This window comes from Balaenoptera acutorostrata, chromosome 16 (assembly GCF_949987535.1).
Source record: "Balaenoptera acutorostrata chromosome 16, mBalAcu1.1, whole genome shotgun sequence".
In the NCBI taxonomy this organism is placed as follows: domain Eukaryota; kingdom Metazoa; phylum Chordata; class Mammalia; order Artiodactyla; family Balaenopteridae; genus Balaenoptera; species Balaenoptera acutorostrata.
Genome location: NC_080079.1, coordinates 56,480,190 through 56,498,736, shown reverse-complemented (window position 1 = coordinate 56,498,736; position 18,547 = coordinate 56,480,190). Strand labels below are relative to the sequence as shown.

The following is an 18,547-nucleotide window of genomic DNA, read 5'->3' as shown; positions in this document are numbered from 1 at the left end:
GAAGGGAGATCCTTGGGTCTGCAGGAATCCCGGATAGAATCAAGTTTGAGATGGGGCCGGAAGAGGGGCTCTACCAGCTCAAGGGAGAAACAGGCTCCACAGGCCAAGGAAGTCTCAGCCTGGAGCGGTGTGGATGCTCAAGGAAACAAAGAGCACCGAGGCCCCAAGACCAGGGTTCTGCCCTCTCCTCAGCACGTCACCTTTCTGAGACTCTGTTTCTCCAACTGTAAAATGGGGCTATTACTCCTACTTCGGCCACAGAGTTAAGAGCCCTGCACAAGATAAGCGAACACACTGTGTAACCCATATAAAGGAAGGACCGTGGTTAGCACAGTGCTAGAAAGTGAGAGGCACCTAGGAGAGGGACCCTCCTACCGCTCACATTGGGAAGAGCTCTGGCCCGTCTGGGAGAGCGCAGCGCTTGCGCAAATATACACAAACCTTCGCCATCCCTCCACCTCTGACTCATCATCTGTTGCCTTTGGATACTGGTCACCCTTGTCCCATCAACCTGCCAGCCCCACTCAAGCCCCTCTCCTCCTGGAAGCTTTCCCAGGCTGTCTGCCCAGCACGAGCACACCTCCTCAGAGCCCCTGAGAGCCCCTGCTTATATCTGAGCGTCACCTGCCTGCGGTGTTGAAATCTCCACTCCTCCACTGACTGGCTTGATGGTCCAGTGTGAGACCTTCACTCACACAAAGCATCCCGTAACAGGAGGCTATTAAAAGCACTTAGCACACCAGGCAGAAGTGAGCGTTGAATGAAATGCCTGGAGAGCACTTAGCACACTGCCTGTCTCCTCCTTAAACCTGGTGGAGTTCTGCTCTGCCCTGTAGGCAGAGTGCCTGAGAGCTGACAGCCCCTGTGCTGGCGGCTCAGCTGGGGAAGGCTCACTGGGTGGGCCGTGGGCACATCTCTGAGCGCCAACCAGATCCTCACCCTCTGCCAGGATCTCCTCATGCAAAGGGCCCCTTGCTTACTGTGTATACTGAGGGTAGACAGGGCACAGGGGAGTGCGGATCTGGAGGGCAGCCCATCAGTGGGTCTGGGGTGGGTGGGCCTCTCTTGGCCAGGGCTGGGGGGAGGGCTGAGGTCACCGGCTGAATCACCGGGGATCTTACTAGAACACAGTTCTGGGCTGGGCCTGAGATTCTGCATTTCTAACAAGCTCTGGGGCGACACTGATGCAGCTGTGGCCGGCCGTACTTGAAGTAGCCAAGGACCTGAGGCATGGCACGGTCATTTCTGAGAAGAGCGGTGATTGGCAATCGCACCTCGACCTCCCGCCGGTCCTGGAGGGACCCAGTCCTGCCCAGCCACACCCTCGGCTGCCAACATCTGGAGGTCAAGCCTACACGGATTTTCTAAGTTTCCAGGATTCCATTTCCATTACACGTACAAAATAAAAGTAGTACCACGTTCTAAAAACAGTGGAAAGTATGAAAAAATCAATAGGGAAAAAAAAATCACTGATAATCTCGTATGGTATTTAACACAACTCTTAACCTCTCTCTCCCCAGGATTCCACAGCCATGTTGGTCAGAGAGTCAGGGTCGCCTGGTGAGTGGGGTCTGCCCCCCGGAGCCCCACCCTGTCGTGGCAAAGCACCGGGTGAGAGACGGGGCTGCTCCTGAACGCCTCGGTCTCCCGACCCGCTTCCCACACCAAGGGAGCGACACCCAGCCCACGGTGCCCGAGGCCTTCACCTAGACCTATCCCGGGGGCACAGGGCGCGGGCAGGGCGCCCCCTCCCCCTCAGGGGAGCAGGCTGCAGAGGAGGCAGAGGCGGGGCCTGGGGGAGGGGGCGCACATCTGGATCCCTGGCCCAGAGCCCACATTCCTTCCCTGTGAGCGGGAGGCGGCGGGCTCTCGGGAGAGCTGTGAAGACGCTGCTGGCCCCCTCCTGCCCCACGGTAACAGGACCCACCTCGGCAGGACGACTGGGGGGACTCCAAGGCCCAGAACCTCATTCTGGGGTCCCCCACCCAGATTGCTGACCGGCCAGTGCAGCACCAAGCTGGGGGCTCTGTCCCGTCCATACCAGCCAGCCTACCTCAGAAAAACCAGAGGGGACAAAAAGGTGGCGACCAGCAGCCACGGGGCCAGGCGCTCGCTGAAGGGGCCCTGGGGGGACTACTCCACCTGCTCTCCCCACGGAGGCCGGGCCACAGGTCAGCAGGGGCCCTGAGCCCCACCGGGGCCGGGCTGCCTTACCTGGGGGCAGTCCTTGATGTAGTGTCCTTTGTTGAAGCACAGGTGGCACAGGTAGTTGGGCGGGGGCCGCTTGCTGGGCTTGCGGGTCTCAGAGGTGAGGGTCAGCTCGGAGAAGTGCTCGGTGAGGGAGCTGAGGCCGTCGGCGATGTTGTTGAGGGAGCCGTAGGGCGAGGCGCTCTTGTACACGCTGCTGCTCAGCGCCTGCAGGGGACAGAGGCTGTGAGGGCTCTGGAGGCCTGGCCCCTTGCGCCGCTCTGGCTTCCTGGGAACTTCCACAGGCCCGTACACACACACGCACACGCGCGCACACACACACACACGAATTCATAGTGACCCTTCAGCCGCCTGCGGGCTCCAGCTTCCTGGAGGCTGCATTCAAGTCCTACCTCTAGCTGTGCATCCAAGGACAAGCCAGTTAACCACTCGGAGCCTCAGTGGCCCCATCCGGTAAATGGGAATAACAATAGCTACCTCCAAGGGTTTCTATGAGGCTAACGTGAGGCCAAGAATGTAAAGCCCTTTATTTCCTGCCGGGCGCTGAGGAAGCACTCAGTATATGGTGATGGTAATGACAATGATCATTAGTTCTCTACACACTGCCAGGGGTAAGACGTACTGCAGAAAGCAACCTGTTAGAGCTGGGGCTCTGCCACGTCCTAGTGGGGTGACTTGAGATATCAGCTCACAGCATTGTTTCCATCATACAGAAGAGGAGACTGAAGTCCAGCATTTCGTCTGGTCTCCTGCAGCCCGAGGCCTGTGCACACTGTGTTCCGGGGAGCCCTCGTCCCGGCCCAGGCCAGCTCTCTGGAAGCCCGGGGAGGAAGTGGCCCACCTCTCTCACCTCTCCCACCTCCAGTTGACAGGAACCAGATGTCTTGCCTGGCTTCAAAGCAGACGCGGCCCAGGCCCCCTCCTGGTGTATACAGCTTCTATTTATAGGAGTCACGGGCTCTGGGCGGCCAGGCACACTGGAATTTAGCAAAGGTGGGGCCTGCGGTGAGGCTGGCAGGGAATGGCCATGGGCCCCTCTCCTGGGGCCAGGCCAAGGCTGGAAAGAGGCAGCTTCCCCAGGAGGCTGATGACATATCTGGGCACGGGGCTTGGGCACACCTGGCCCCAGCTAAGGTGCCCAAGAACCCCAGCAGTGAACTACAGACCTTGGGGAGCCTTGTTGGAGAGACAACACAGCCTTGTTCTTGGGGGTCCCCAGGCTCACAGGGGAGGAGAGCCACCGAGAGGAAGTTGCCTCAGGCTCCCTTACAAAGATGGGACAGAAGGAGCCCGGGGTAGGGACAGTGCTTTCTGTGTCCCCTCAGTGTGGGAAGGGAGGGAGGTGAGCTGAGAGCTGGCCCCAGGGGATCAGACACCCCTCGTCCAACCAGGACAGATCCCACCCCTCACACATGTACGCCTCTGGGGGTCTGGCACTCCTCCCTAGAGGACACAGCCCTCACTCTTCTTGGCTCCCTGGACACCCTGCTATGTGACCCTGGGCCAGCCCTTTCCCTCTCTGGGCCTCTGTTCTCTCCCATGTAGGTTTGGACCACAGCCTGGGATCTGGAAGGAAAGACAGAGACACCACATCCAGGGCAGCCAGGCCCAACACACAGTCAGTTTGCAGTGACTGGGCAATGCACTCAAAGGGTCCTAATGACCATCTCTGCTCTACCACTGCCCAGGGCTACTGTGGAAGATCCCACACAAACCTGCATCAAGTCTGAGGGCAACTCTCCAGCTCTTAGATAGCCCCAGATGGTCCATCCTGAAAGGCAGAGGGTCCCCCATCCCTGGAGGTATGCGAGCCAAGACTGGACAACCTTAAAGGATGTGGGGAGGGTCCCAAAGGAAGTGGGATTAGATGATAATAGTAACATATACTGAGCACTCTAATGTCCCTGGTGCTGGAAACGTTACACGTGTTAAGATAGATGACGCTCACCACAGCTCTATGTCACTGTCCCCATTTTACAGATTAGATGAGTGTGTCCAACCTTGTATTGAATGGCCTGGGACACTTTTAACAAATACAGTTTTCTGGGCCCCACCTCAGACCTACCAAAGCAGTCACCTAGGAATGAGGGCCCAAAATCTACTGCATTGTTTCATTGCAGTAAAATATACATTACATAAAACCTACCCTTTTAACAATTTCTAAGTGTGCAGTTCAGTGGCATTAAGTACATTCACATCCTTTATCGTACAAGCCTCACCACAATCCATCTCCAGAAATTTTTCATTATTCCAAACTGAAACTCTGTCCCTGTTAAACACTAACTCCCCGAAGCCCAAGTCTGCATTTTAAAGCTCCCCTGGGGCAGCTCAGGTACAGCCTGTCCAGCCCTACCTGGCCTTGGGAGCACCTGGACTTTCCAACTATCAAGATCTCTCCTTAGCTTGTCTCTAGACCTCTCCCCACCAGAACTGGTCTGGGGGAGGGCAGTATCGCCCCAGCCTCCCAGAGAAAAGTTCATCCAAACAAGAAACTTGAAGCTCCAAATGGTGTGACTCACCCTCATGGCTGGGAAATGCAATTTCACAAATAACAACCCTCTTATTTTCTTTCTCTTTTCTTTTCTTTTTTTTTTTTTTTTTTTCTGGATAAGATTTAAGCAAGTCCACAGGAATCAGGGCTGTTTTGGCAGCAACTTGTCAAGAGGAAGGGGAAGTTTGGTGGGTGCCAGAAGAGCACTAATTACACCCTGAAAAAACCTCTCCCCCATCTTGTGGCCACACACCCCTGCCCACGGGTGGCCCCGTGGGTGTCCCTGGGCAGCCAGAGGCCTCCGAGCAGGCTGTCCTCTCCCTGGCAGCTTGACATCCCCCCCATAGCCTCAGATGGGGCATAGCTTTGCCCCTCAGGAGGGTCACACAGGCAGCTGGGGGTCAGAGAAGCGAAGCCAGAGCTCCCCTCATCGCCGACCTGTGTGCTCTGGCCTGGCCGTTACGGGCACTCCAGCTCCCTTCCCCCGGCCACCATTCAAGACGACACCACGAAAGGACGAAAGGCGGAACAGTCAACTGACCCAACCTCACTCTCAAGTTACAATGGAGAAACTGAGGTCCAGAGAGGCCCGGGGGCACAGACCAGAGCACACAGCCAGGCCTAAGGGCCAGGAGTCCTGCTTGCCGGCCGGCTGGACAGGCAGGTGGGGCAGCAAGCTGTTTCCTCTCCGAAGCCCCGAGGAGCTCAGGCCATCGAGGTGAAAGGCAAGTTGGTCTCTCGGACATTTCCACGGCCTGTGGGGACTGGCCAGAGCAGAGGCCAGGACACACAGAGCTCCCTCCCTCTGTCTGTGGAGCCGGGGCCCTGGCCTTTTGGGTTTCCCACGTGTAAAATGTAACATGGACCAGGGAAGGAGGGCAAACTTGATGATCCCTGCCAGCCTGCTTCTTCAAGGTCCAGACTCCAGGTACTGAAAGATGCCCCCAGAGCCTGGTCCACAGAGGGCACTTCATCCACGAGGGCACCACCTCTCCCAAGTCCTGCCGTCTGTAGCTGGAGGGCAAGGCTGGGCAGGGCTCCCCTTCATCAGTCAGCCCCTAACTCTGCAACAACGAGGCTGCTCCCCTTAGTGTCCCACCAGCAACCGCTCTTTTCCCTCCAGGCTTGCACTTGCTGTCCACCCCTGGGATGCCCACTCTGGGTCCAAACCCCTCCAGGACCGGGCTCTTGGCCATGGCTCTAACTCTAGTGGTGTGGCCTTGAACCCACCCCTTCTTCTTGCTCAGGCCTGGGCTCCAAGGGACGGTGTGAAAAGCACAGGTTCAGGTGCTACTGAGGCCCCACTGGCCACAGAGACCCCAGCCCCCTCCAGGGGCCTCCCGACCTCCTGGCCATAGCCCTGTGCTATAGGCTGGGGTGGGGACCACCCTGTGACTCCCCTGCCCTTGCCTGAAGGGGCTCTGATGTCTCTCTCTAATCTCTTTACATGGTGATACCTCCTCATCTCTCCACAAGGCTGGACATCCCCGAAGGCAAAGATTCTGCAACCCTCCATTGCCCCAGAGACCAGACTGTTTCTACTGTTCCCTACGCCCATGACTGTCCTGTGTGCAATAATCACAGGTGGGAAGGGAGCTCCACTTGACAGATGAGGGTATGGATGCCCCAACACCTTGAAGGATTTAGGTCAGGGTCTCTGAGCTCCCACGGACTAAGTTGGAGGGTGATCTCACCTCAGATTTAGCTGCTCTGGGCAGTGGTTGTGGGCAGCCCCACTAGTGCGTGGCTCTGGGTTATCTGGGCCCAGATCACCAGCCTGGGGGAAGAAACCACCCCTCCTTCCCCCCTGGGTCAGTGACCCCAGCAGCTAGTAGGAAGCGTGGGATCCTTATGCCACATGTGGGGAACAAAGCATCAGATTCCTGTCCATTGCTGGAACTCCTCCAAGGTTCTGGCTTGGCTGTTGGAGAAAGTTAGATGGGAAGATACTATAGTTTATTCTCATCCTACTTGTGTTAGATACTTGACTGGATCCTTTCCCTTTCTTAGTCTCATCCCTGGCAAGAACACTGTTTGGATGGGCCTTACTGGTCCTATTTTATAGAACTGGAAACTGAGGCTCAGCGAGGCTGAGTAACTTGCCCAAGGAAACACAGCCAGCACGTGGCTAAGAGGACAGTCACACCCAGATCTGCTGGCCTGTTATATTTCAGCCCCCGAATGGCCTCCAAGGCTTGGCTCCCCCTACAGGAAGGGGACCCAGCATAAAACACCTGGCGGGGACCATCCTCCTTGGCACAGAGGCCCTGTGACATCACATGGCCAAGCCCCTCAGCCCTGGCAAGGTGAGGCACCAGCTTCTCTGGGCTGCTTGCGGGGCTTGGGCCCCGGGGTTGGTGGTTCTGTTGAGGGGTTTGGGATACACAAGTGGAGATTTCCAGGGCTGACTCAACCTGACAAGCTGTGCTCCCCCTTGGCTGTCCCCCCAGGACAGAAACAGGGCACAGTGGGAGGGGGGGAGGCAGGAGTTAGGGCAGGTGGGCAGAAGCTTCCGAGGGCAGCCCAGAGGGAGAAGCGATAGGTGCAAGAAGAGAAGAGGGTCAGCAGGCAGAGGCGGGAGCAGCACAGCAGGGAAGGTCATGGCAGTGGCAGTGGGCAGCGGGCAGCGTCCAAGGAGGTCTGTCCAAAGCAAATGCTGAGTCCTGCTGCCCCTGGGCCTGAGACGGCCCTGGAGGAGGAATTCTCTGGTCCTAGTCCTCAGCTCTGTGGGGGCTCTTTCATCAGCTGAACACTGCTTTCTTATCCCCAAAAGCCACCCCCATACACACACACAGACACGCACACGCGCGCACACACATGCACACACATACACACCCACACTCCTCTCTTTGGGACAAGAAACCATTCATCTCACAAATGAGTCTACCCCTTCTCCAAAGAGATCTGCACTTCTTCTACCCGCTGGGGTCTATCTGGGGCTCCGGCCCGCAGGGTCAAACACAAACACATCCTATACACACAAGCAGGGGCGGATGTGGGCTGGGCGCAGGGACAGAAGGAGACAGCCATTGTCAAGGCTGGAGCTGGCCGATGGGAAAGTGAAGCCACACCTGGACCGAGGGTTTCCCTAGCCACAGTCAGACCCCAGCTCTGCTCCTGTTTCCAAGGTCCAAAGCTGACCTGTGGGCCAAGAACGTGGCAGGGTCGACTGTGAGAGAGGTGGCAATCCCCCCACTCGGGACCCCCAAGGGCACCATTGCCTCCTAGAGTCCCATTCACCCGGGGCATGCAAAACACAATTCCCCGGACACAGCCAGAGCTTGATGAGAGATTCAAATTTAAATAAGCAGGCTGTGTTCTTCTTGGTAGGGGGAGTTGGGAGAGAGAAATGGGGAAAGAAAGGACCAGGGGATGGAGGAGCACAGTGGCAGCAGGACAGAGCAGAACAGACACAGGGGAGGCTCCCCGTCCCCACTCAGTCCCTCCTGCTCCCCCCCAGGTCATCACTCACTTGGTAGGTGTTCACGTTTCACAACCATGTGCCTGCTGCCCAGCTAGAGCATAAGCACTGGGGACCAGGCTGCCTCTCGCTTCTAGAATATACTCACTAAATCAAAGCAGAAAGCATGGATCCAAGAACTAGAGGACTAGAGGTCCCTAAGATTTAGCCAGTCTGGGGTACCACTGAGGTTTGCAGCTTCTACAGTAGGGGGCCTGGATTTGGGATCCACTGTTGACATGATCCCCTTGAAATTACATGCAAATGTGAGTTCTGCGTGTGCATGTACTTGTGTGCTATGTGCATGGCACTGAGGAGAGGAATTCGAGCTGCTTTCAGATTCTCAGAGAGGTCCATAGCCAAAGAAGGTCAAGAACTGTTAGCACACCTAAGCTTCTGCTGGGACCCACTCTCTAGGGATAGGGTTTCATGACTCCCAAGTCAGCTCTTTAAAATTTATCAAGCAATCCATAAACACTTCTTCTGTGCGATAAAACAAGAGGTTAAGAGACGGAGGAAAGCATTCACAATAGTCACAAGTCTGGGGAAGGAAGAGGAGGAGAGAGTCCAAGTCATCCATCCACCCATCCACCTAGTGAATGTTAACTGAGCACCTAGTCTGTCCCAGGCACTGACTAAGCATCGGATGCTGTGATTACGAAATGGAAAAAGACAGGATTCCTATTCTCAGAGTGTTGAAACGTAGCTATGGAGACAGACACATATGGTACATGTTTCACAGAAATACTGATTGTTAAGACATGCTTTACCAGAAGGATGTACCACTCAGCTGTCATGGGACACGGAAGCTGGAGGGAGGTGTGCTCCCCATGACAGCGAGGTAAAGTCTTCAGAGAAGAGACATCCACTGGTGCCATAAAGAAGTAAGTTGGAATCTGTCAGTTATACAGGGACAGTCAATAGCATTAGAAGCAGTAGAAGCAACAGCAAGTGCAAAAGCTTAGAGGAATGGGAGCGCTTGGTGTTTTCAGAAACCTCAAGTGGACCAGTATGGCCAGAGAAGGACAGAATAAAGATTATACAACACCTAGGACTTCCCTGGTGGTCCGGTGGTTAAGAATCTGCCTTCCAATGTAGAGGATGTGGGTTCGATCCCTGGTCAGGGAACTAAGATCCCACATGCCACGGGGCAACTAAGCCCGCACATGCCACGACTACTGAGCCCACGCACCACGACTAGAGAGAAGCCTATGCGCCACAACTAGAGAGAAGCCCGAGGGCCACAACGAAGAGCCCGCACACTGCAACAAAAGATCCCACGTGCCGCAACTAAGACCTGACACAGCCAAAAATAAACAAATTTTTAAAAAAAAGATTATACATCACCACCATACACACATACACATATACACACACACACACATACATGACAGACCAAGCATCCTGAGACGTCCCTAACTCTATCTTCCTCCTCTTGAAGAGCCTTAGTTTCCTCATCTGCACAATGGGTTTGCGGCACGCAGTGGATGCTATGGGACAGGAGTGCTAGGAAGTGCTCAGTGTCCATCTCCTTTGCCTCTCCCAAGCCAGGCCACCCTTGGACTCACATCCCACAGAGCCCCATCCTGGAGCAAGGACATGACAGGAAACCCAGAACCCATGACCAATGCCTACCACTCCTCAGAAGGTTTGAGATCGGGGACAAAACATCCAAGACACTGAGGCTTGACAGAACACCCTGGTTACTGCTTGCCCTGCACTGGCGTCCAGTGAAGGATCCAGGCGAAAGCCAACCGCACCAGCTGGACGAGCCACAGAGATGACTGTAGGTGGGATGGAGAAGACTGCTAGATCTAGCTCTGCCGCTGTCTTGTTGGGTGACTTGCCAGGCCTGTTTTCTCTTCTGTAAAATGGGAGCCATGAAGAAAAAGATGCCAAGAATAAAGCACCACCAAGAGTAAGAAATGCTACTCAAGGGCCATCTTCTCCACAGGGCCCTTCTCTTGGTGCTGACAGAGCCTGGCTCTCTGCCGCTGCTAATTCCTTATTACTAATGCTGCCTGCTTCCCTCCCTCCCACCTGACTCAGATGGTCCACGAGGTGTGGTCTCCCCTCTGAGTCTAGGCCCGCCCAGCCAATTTAATTTGATGGAGGGAGGGTCAGACCACCTCAGCCAACAGGCCCGCGAACGATGGTCCCCCTTGCCTGACTCAGAGCTCAGCTTTCCAGGGCTGGCCAGAGGGAGCTGGGCATCCTCCCAAGCTCCCAGCTGGGTTGGAATGGCCATTCCTCCCCGGCCCTGGGGCTGCCCCCCACCACCCCACACAGACCACAAAGGCTGCTGGGAACAAATTTCAGTTCCTGAAGCCCACTCAGCCCCAGCGAGGCAAACTCCCACCCTCGAGCAGACATGTGGCTTTGTTCTACACTTTCAGGCAGCCTCTCAGCTCAGCCGCACCTGGGGAAAGCACAGTCCCTAATACCTGGGAACCTTTTAAAGCAGGACACTGAGGTCACCCCTCTCTGTGTTCTAACAGCCCTGTGTGTGCCGGAGCCTGAAGCCCTGTTTGGTAAGCCTCATGAGACCTTTGCTGCTGTTCTCAAATCTCCAATGAGACCAGAGCTGCAAAGAGGAGGGTGTCCTCAGTGCTACAGAAGATAGTACTGGGACCCAGGAGGGCAACTGGGTTAACAGCTCCCCGAAGAGCCTCCTACGGTTTGAGGAAAGAGGTCTGCTTTGACAGAGCATTCTCTGAGCCTGGAGATGTTCAGAAGAACACTGGCATGTGTTCTGTGCCAAAAATGTAATCCAGTCAAATAGGTATGCAAAATGTTGGGTTGAAGAAGAAAGCTTAGCAGGTTTTGTACTGCAGGACTTCTCAGAGCCTTTACTGTGTTAGCATGGTGCGTTTCCAAAGGAAGGACAGTACGCTATGTTTCCCAAATGTATTTGACCCCAAAGCCCTTCCCACAACCTCCACAAAGTATCACTTGACAGTAGGGCCACATCTTCAAGCCACATCTGGCCCTGGAGGAAGAGGGAAAGAAAACAGTTGCCTTAAGCATCTGACCTGGAGTGGGACAGCTACATCTCCTTTGAGGGGGTACAGGGACTACCCGGGAGGGGCTCTCGGCATCCCTCTGAGGTTCCTGAGAGCTAATGCTCAACATGGGGTAACTCTACTTTTCTGGAGGTGGAGTCCCACAGTCCCCACACTGCTGTGAATTTAAATTCCAAACAAAGCCTGGCAGGGAAGACCCCCCTCCCCCTCCATGCCACCCACCCTCCACTCCCTCTAAGATCTGGCTTCCTCGGATACTTGGAGAGAGACAGGAAGGGCTCACAGATCAGGGGTTGAAAGAGGGTTTCACAGGGCCCGGTTTCTAGACCCAGAGGCCTTTTAAAAAACTGCGCAGAGTACCTGTGTGTGCTTTGGCCTGGCAGCCTTACCACAAACTGAGACGCCAAGGAGTCCGCACAAGCATCCGAGCCGCATCCTGGTGTCTGCTCCTGCACTTTGCCCATGAACTCTGCCATCTCCCTCTCTGCTCCCAGGGCCAGTGTTCCACTCAGAACCCTTGGCTTATCTTCAGCTTCCAGAGCTGAGGTTCCGGGGCACAATGGGCTTCTGTGCCCCCATGTCCTCACACCTCCCCCCTGCCCAAAGCCCAGCTGCATTCATGGTGTTTTGCTATTGTGGTGGGAGCAGCCTGGGGTGGTGCGGGAGGGGGTGGGCCCTTGGCACAGGGACCAGTGCAGACAGGCCGTGGTCAGCGGTCAGCATGCAAGTCACATCCGCAGGCACTACCACCAGGCCTGCCAGGCTTTGCACAGAATGGCGACGCTCCTGGGCCCCTGGGTCCCTTCGTAGAGTCCCCTCCAGCCCACACACGACTTGCTTCCTGTCCAACAAGCCCCTTGGTGGCATTCAGGTGGGGGGTATTTTTTCTTGTCTTCTCAACCAGTTGCTATTTTGGAGCCATATTAGGTCACCAGCTAAGCCCTGGACACAGGAAAGGCCTGTCCCCAGGAGCACAGCTGGGGCTTCAAGAGGGTTTAGGAGGCAAAGCGGGTGGGGGGTGAGAGCGAGTGAGTCTGAAGCCAAGACAGTCTTCCGGAAGTCAACAGGCACAGTCCTCCAGCCCCTGCAAGGAAGCCAGTGGCCCATGAGCATAGAAGAAGCCCCTCTTACCTCCCTAACCCAGCCTGTCTGTAGGCACATCCTCTCCTGTACAGCTCTCAAATCCCATACACATCCCCCTGGGGGAGAGCAGAGACTACATTTTACAGATAGGTAAACTGAGGCCCAGACAGAGACGAGGGTTCCTCCAAAGTCAGACCATGAGAGACTTTTTTCCACCACTGCTCTAGATAACCTTTACCAGCTCCTTCTACAGTGGCCCCAGCAAAGGAATGTGCCTCTTCATGAGGACATAAAGGTAAACAGCAGTGAAGTGACAGAAGGCAGGTCTCACTGAGACTTGGGTGGGATCCTGGATGCCAGAAATTTCCAAGAGGAGGCACAACAGCCTACCCTCACAGGGGACTCCTGATGGCCCCAAACTCCCAGGCCATCTTAGCAGAGACCCACATGGTGGAACAAGGCCACCATAGGGTGGGAGCAGAGGGAAGCCAGTAGAGGCTGATTAGGGGACTCTCACTTGACCTGTGAGTCATGGTCACCCTCCTGCCTTTGGGCTCCCACAGGACCCCCATGAAACCACCCACCCTTCACATGGGTTTGTCTTCTAATCTGGGGCCCCCACGAGACTCTGGCGGAATCCCCAGGGGGCCACATGGAGCTCAACAAATGTTTGGTAAGAGAACAAACAACTGTCAAGACCCAGGCACCGTCCTCCAAAGCCCTTGGTCACAGAAGCCATTCCCTGAAGAGGCGGCAAAGTCTCTTACAAGAAAGAACGATTCCCAGCCAAGAACAATTCCTCACGTGGAGAGAGTGCTTTACAGTTTACAAAGAGCTCTGGCATACAAATGCTCTCGCCTGGCACCAAAGAGTGCTTTCCAGACTCATCTCCCCCAGCTATGCTTGACTAGCCCAACACAGGTCAACCAGCCTTCTCTCTGCTGCCTGCCATTGGCCCAACTCTAGGCCTCAGGCCAGCGATTTACATGTCCATGTCTCCCCTAGTCAATAATGGCAGAGGGGAACACATTATGGGGCCAGAAAGGGCGACCCTCTGTCTTCCCCACCTCCATCCCCAGCACACTGGTGTATACACAGGCCTTCTCCCACAAACTGTCAAGTATTCTGACTCTCCCGAAACTAATTGGTGTGCCCAGGTCTAGAAGGAAAGTTCCCCTCATGTGTGTCCTCTGCCCTGCCCCTTCCCCCTGCACTTTTGCAGAGAGAGCTGCCAGAAGGAGAGTGAGTGAAGGCCACAGAAGGGTGTCTGCAGTTCCCAAATGAAGCAGGAGTAAGTGGGAGTGGGGCCCGGGAGGAGTCCAGCTGAAGCCAGAGAGGGTGGTATTCGGGAAGGCTCTGAAGACCTCTCAAAGGGGCTGGGAGGTCCCGGCAATCTGTATTTATCTAGCTGGGGGAAGATGCACTGCCCCTCGGATTCTGTAACTGAATCCACCCAACAGGCAGACTTTGCAACGGCAGCCGGCCCAGGTTTCTGGAGAAGGCACTGGGCAGCTGGAACCTCTCCCCCTATCTAGCCCCCCTCCCAAGAGCTCAAGAGGATTTCCCTTTCATTTCCTTCCAGGCTGGGAGGGCGGGGGACAGCGCAGTCTGTGGGGTCAGGCCCTCAAAAACCACTTCCTATGTGGCTGGGGGAGGGCGAGCGGTTGGAGGATGTATCTGGGGGTCCCTGTGTGAGAAGAGCAGAAAAATTCTCCGGGCTAGTCACTGCTCTCCAGTGTGCCCTTCGGATCGGGAACCGCCGAAGTCGGAGGAGAAAAGATTTTAGGCCCCTCCAGAGGAACTCGGAGCAGAATCTACACTCTCCGTCCCAGCCAGCGGTGGCCGAGAGGGGGATGGGTTTGGGCGTGGGAAGGACACTTGGAAGGGGCTCCCTGCACAGGCCGCGCCCCGGCTGTCTGGAGAGAATCCGGAACCCACCCTCCCAGCCGGGCCCCCCCAGTCCCCTTGGAGCAGGGCGCCCCGGGCTGGAAGAGAGGGCAGGAGGGCCCCGCCCGCGCCTGAGCAGCTCCGGGCCGGGCTCAGCGGGGAGGTGACGCGCTCCCGGCGCCCCGGGGACTTCGGGCGGCGAGTTTGGCAGAGCTGAGCGAAGCAAAGCCAAGCAGGGCCGGGCAATACGGAGCCGGGCCGGGGCCAGGCCAGGAAGAGCCGGGCAGATACGAAAAGGCCCGGCACGGTCGACTGAGGGCGGGGGCGCGCAGGGGCACCCACCTCTCCGCGCTGCAGCTGGAAGAAGCTGTTGAGATAGCTGGAGTGCAGGGGCGAGCCCAGCTGCTCTGGGCGGCCCTTGCCGAAGGCCAGCTCTGGGGGCGCGGCACCAGCGGGCGGCTCGGGCCGGAAGGCATCGAAGGCGCTCGCCTGGTGCGTGTCCTGCAGCGACAGGTAGACCCAGTTGAGCAGCTGGGCCGGCTGGTACACCGAGGCGGCGCTCGTGTCGATGGCCGACAGCAGGCTCATTTTGCGGCGGCGGTGCCGGCCCCCCCCCGGCCGCCCGCTCGCGCCCCCCCGGAGCGGAGGGGCGGGCACCGGGGAGCCTGCGCCCACTGCCGCCGCCCGAGCCCCGACGGCGATCGCCTGCACCCCGCGCTCAGCCCACAGCCGCCGCCGCCGCCGCCGCCTCCCCCCAACTGCAGCCGCAGAGCGCGCGGGCGGAGGAAGGAGGCAGCGAAAGTTGGGCAGGAAACTTTTGGGCCCGCCCCCTCCGAGCAGCCCGCCCCGCCCCACGAACCGCTATCTGCCTCAATTCTGACCCCTTCAGCGGCCGCTCCCGGGGTGGGGTTCCCCGAGGCCCCGCCCCTCCTGGAGCCGTCCTCGCTCTCCATTGGCTGTCTCATTGAATATAGAGTGATGCAGGCGGGGTGAGCGGGGAAAGAGAGCTCATCTACATATGTAGCACGGTGCGGGCCCGCCCATGGGCGGCCCCCTCGCAGGCCCCGCCCCCTCCGTGCGGCCAACCCAGCTCCCCCACCCTACAGGAGCTCAGTGCTGCCCGGGCCTGATCAATCCCGTCTCGCTTTGCTCTCAGCTCTCTTCTGTCTCTCTTTCTTTACAAATTCTTTCCAATTATTTCATTTTCACTGGTTTTTTTCCTATTTTCCTACCTTCCACATACTCTCTCCTTTCTCTCAGACTAACATCTCCTGTGTCCATCATCTGTCTGTCGGTCTCGTCGTCTTTCTCTGTGGATCTGTCTCCGACTCTGTCTCTGTCTCTGCCTCTCATCTTTTCTACTTTCGTCTAGTCTGATGTGTCTCTCCTTCCCTTCTCAGGCCCAGAGACACACGCGCGCGCGCGCACACACACACACACATCTCCCTCCCTCTCCTCGCTATCATCGAAGGACCCTCCCCCTCCCACTTAATTCCTTCCATCTGCAGAATCGCTTTGCAGGTCGGCTCAGCCAAGGGGGGCCTGGGTTCCTGTCCCAGGAAGGACTCCCCGCCCCCTTCCCTCGTTCCCCCTCCCCCTCTCTCTTCTCCTATTTCTGCTCTGGGTCCGCCTCACTTCTCGCCCTTTTCCTCAGCCCGGACCCCCGGCCCCAGGCCACCCCGGTGCCTCTGCGGGTCGCCAGGACCCTAGATGGGTCTGGGGGAGCTGGGGAAGACGACTGTCACTCACCGCCCCAGGACGGCCCAGCTAGTCCAAGTATGCCTGAGGGGAGCCCCCGCCCCAGCCTCCGCCTGCGCCCAACACACCCCGAAGCTCCAGGGGGACTTCACCCTCTCAGACTGGGGTAATCTTCGGGCACCTGCACTGCGCCAGCGCCAGGGACCTAGCGGCGAGGTGCCCGGAGGGGGCCGGAGTCGCCTCTCCAACCTCAAACCTGGCTCTGGAGCCATTTCCCCGGGCGTTCAAATGCCAACTCGGCCACCTTCCAGATGAGTGGCCTTGGCGTGGCACCTAACCTCTGTGAATAAACCTGTTTTCTCTTCTGTAAGATGGGGAGGGTCACTGTCCCACCTCTGGGGATGTTTGTGAGCTTACCAGTTTGAGTTTAGTAATCAGAAGATATTCCATAAGGGTCAGCTCTCCGCCACCCCCTCCATGAGGATTTCTCCCACGACTGGCATCGACACACATCTGTGGATGCTTGGACCTGAAAGGACTTCAATGATGACCAAGTGCTACCCTTTCCAACCATGTCACCAAGCAAGTACCCCTTGGATTGTCTTCTGTCTCATTTGATCATGTTTTCAAAGATTTTGTCTATCAAACAATTTGTGATTATTAGGACAAATGGTAGCGCACACACCAATCATATCTTAATATTTTTATTCATCCGAGACACATCTCTACAGTACTCTTTATATTTTAAACCTATTTGTTTAAAGAGAAGGTACACACTTGTTAGGAATAAATGTTATAGCCATTTACTTTTGGAAACATTTGGGGTCATCTCTGGAACTCCGATACTGTCTTTAAGGTTCCAAGGTGGGGGGCTGGATAGGATTTGGAACCACCGATCTAGACTTTCCCTAAATTTTACAGAGAAAATTGCTGGTCAGAGAGGGGACATCCTCCAATTGCACAGGAAGTTGGGGAGCCCAGAGGAGACCCCAAGGCTCCCAGCACCAGCCCAGAACTCCCTGTCTTTGGCCCCCACTCTCCTTCTGGACGAGGGTAGTCCTGTTATGTTGAAGTGCTGATATTTTTCCCTAGTATGGGTTGCAAATTCAAATTGCTTTAGGGGCCAAGCAGGTACCACTAGGTATAAGGCAATAGACAGGTAGTGATGGGGCATGTGGAGAACCAAAGTGCTAGCCACACAGGACCCTTCTGCCATGGTTCTCAGCCTGAGACTATGAGTCTGACACCCGGTCTGGGGTTTCCTGTCCTTAAGAGTGATTTGCTGCTGTGAGGTTGCTTGTCCTACCTGGTGACCACACTGATGGCCTCTGCCCTTTTCACCCCAACCCCACCTCATCCCTGCCCCATAGTTCCTATGCAGGGCCTGGTACATAGATAGCAGATGATCCAAAAATGTTTGCTAGGTCAATGGTTGGATGGAGAGATGGCCAAATTATGCTCCCCTTTGAAGCCCGAAGGGCTTCTTTGCTTTTGTACTTTTCCCCCTCCCCTTGCCCACAGCACACCTGCTCGACACATGGGCTCTGTATCCAGTTAGTGATCAATAAATTTGAGCAACTGACAGGCAGTTTGCTTGGATAGCAGCTGATTGGGCCCCTCACCAGTCCCTCAGGTCCCTGAGACAGCATGTCCCATGGGATGGGAGGTGATGGGTGAGGATGACCAGATGGGTATCAGAGGCCTGGGTCCCAGGATAAGAAGACTGGTCCAGGCCCAAACTCTGTGCCTCCCCACTCCCCATCATGTACACATTAAGAAGCCTTGCTTTCAAAATGTCAGGGGTCCTATCTCAAGCCTTCACATTACAGAGGAGGAAGCACCATGGCCCAGAGAAGGAAAGGGAGTGGCCCAGGATCACCCAGGAAGCCTGATGTCTAAGCCACCTGCTCCTAACCCAATCCACATCTAGCTCTCCCTTCCTTGGCCCTGGTCTGGCAGTCTCCTGTATGGCCACTCTGGCCTATACACTATCCTCAGAACCACAGGTAGGAGGGAATTCTCAGGTGAGGTTTGGATCCCTGTCCCCTGCCCTTTCTGGGGACTCCATGCACCCTGTGGTCTCCAGAATGGGACAATGGAGAGAAGACAGGATTTGGAGAAAAGAAACCTGGGTGAGTGGCTTTGGGCAAGTGTCAGCTCTCTCTGTAAACCTCAATTTTCTCAGTTAGTGACTGATGGGGTCAAATGAGGATGCAAACAGGAAGGTGCTTTGCTAGCTGGGAATAAGCCATCACGCGGGAAGGAAGTGTGGTATTAATAATTTCAGTAAGAGTAATATTCAGCTTTCCTGGACTGGTGGTTGGAGGAGGAGGGAATATGTAGGGAAGTGTCTGCCGCCAAAGTTGCCCAGGCAACAGTTCTGATAGGTGTTTGGTGGAATTTCAGACCAAGAGCTTTGAGCTCAGAGCAGGAGAAACTTTGGAAAGAAGAGCAAGCAGGGGTCTTCATGGGGTGGGGGGAATCAGCCTTCAATTTGGGCTTGAAAGGCCGGCAGAGATGAGCAGAAGAAGAAGACGGGACTTCACAATCCTGTGCAAGTTTTTGCTGCTTATTTCACTAAAAAACATCTCGTGGTGATTTGTAATGCAAAGGAACGCCTAACTCTCTTGAACCTGCCTGCATGCCATGCGTCAGGAATTTAAAAAGCAGATACACACTGGGAAGGCTGACGTTTGC

General features: G+C 56.1%; 1 protein-coding gene across 4 annotated transcripts in view; it reads right to left on the bottom strand.

Annotated features, from left to right (window-relative positions):
* Positions 1-14,925, bottom strand: part of ZCCHC24 (zinc finger CCHC-type containing 24) — a 62,376-nt gene extending 47,451 nt beyond the window's left edge. For 2 of the 4 annotated variants that reach the window (XM_057530936.1, XM_007184201.3), the window contains exons 1-2: positions 14,495-14,925; positions 2,215-2,415 (exon numbers count right to left, since the gene is read on the bottom strand). In XM_057530936.1, coding sequence (XP_057386919.1) covers positions 2,215-2,415; positions 14,495-14,740 — 447 coding nt within the window. In that variant the 5' untranslated portion in view covers positions 14,741-14,925. Of the gene's footprint in view, positions 1-2,214; positions 2,416-9,794; positions 10,024-11,571; positions 12,267-14,494 lie in introns of those variants that run through there. The other 2 variants (XM_007184202.3, XM_057530937.1) reach the window with 2 other exon arrangements.
* Positions 14,926-18,547: the final 3,622 nt, after the last annotated feature.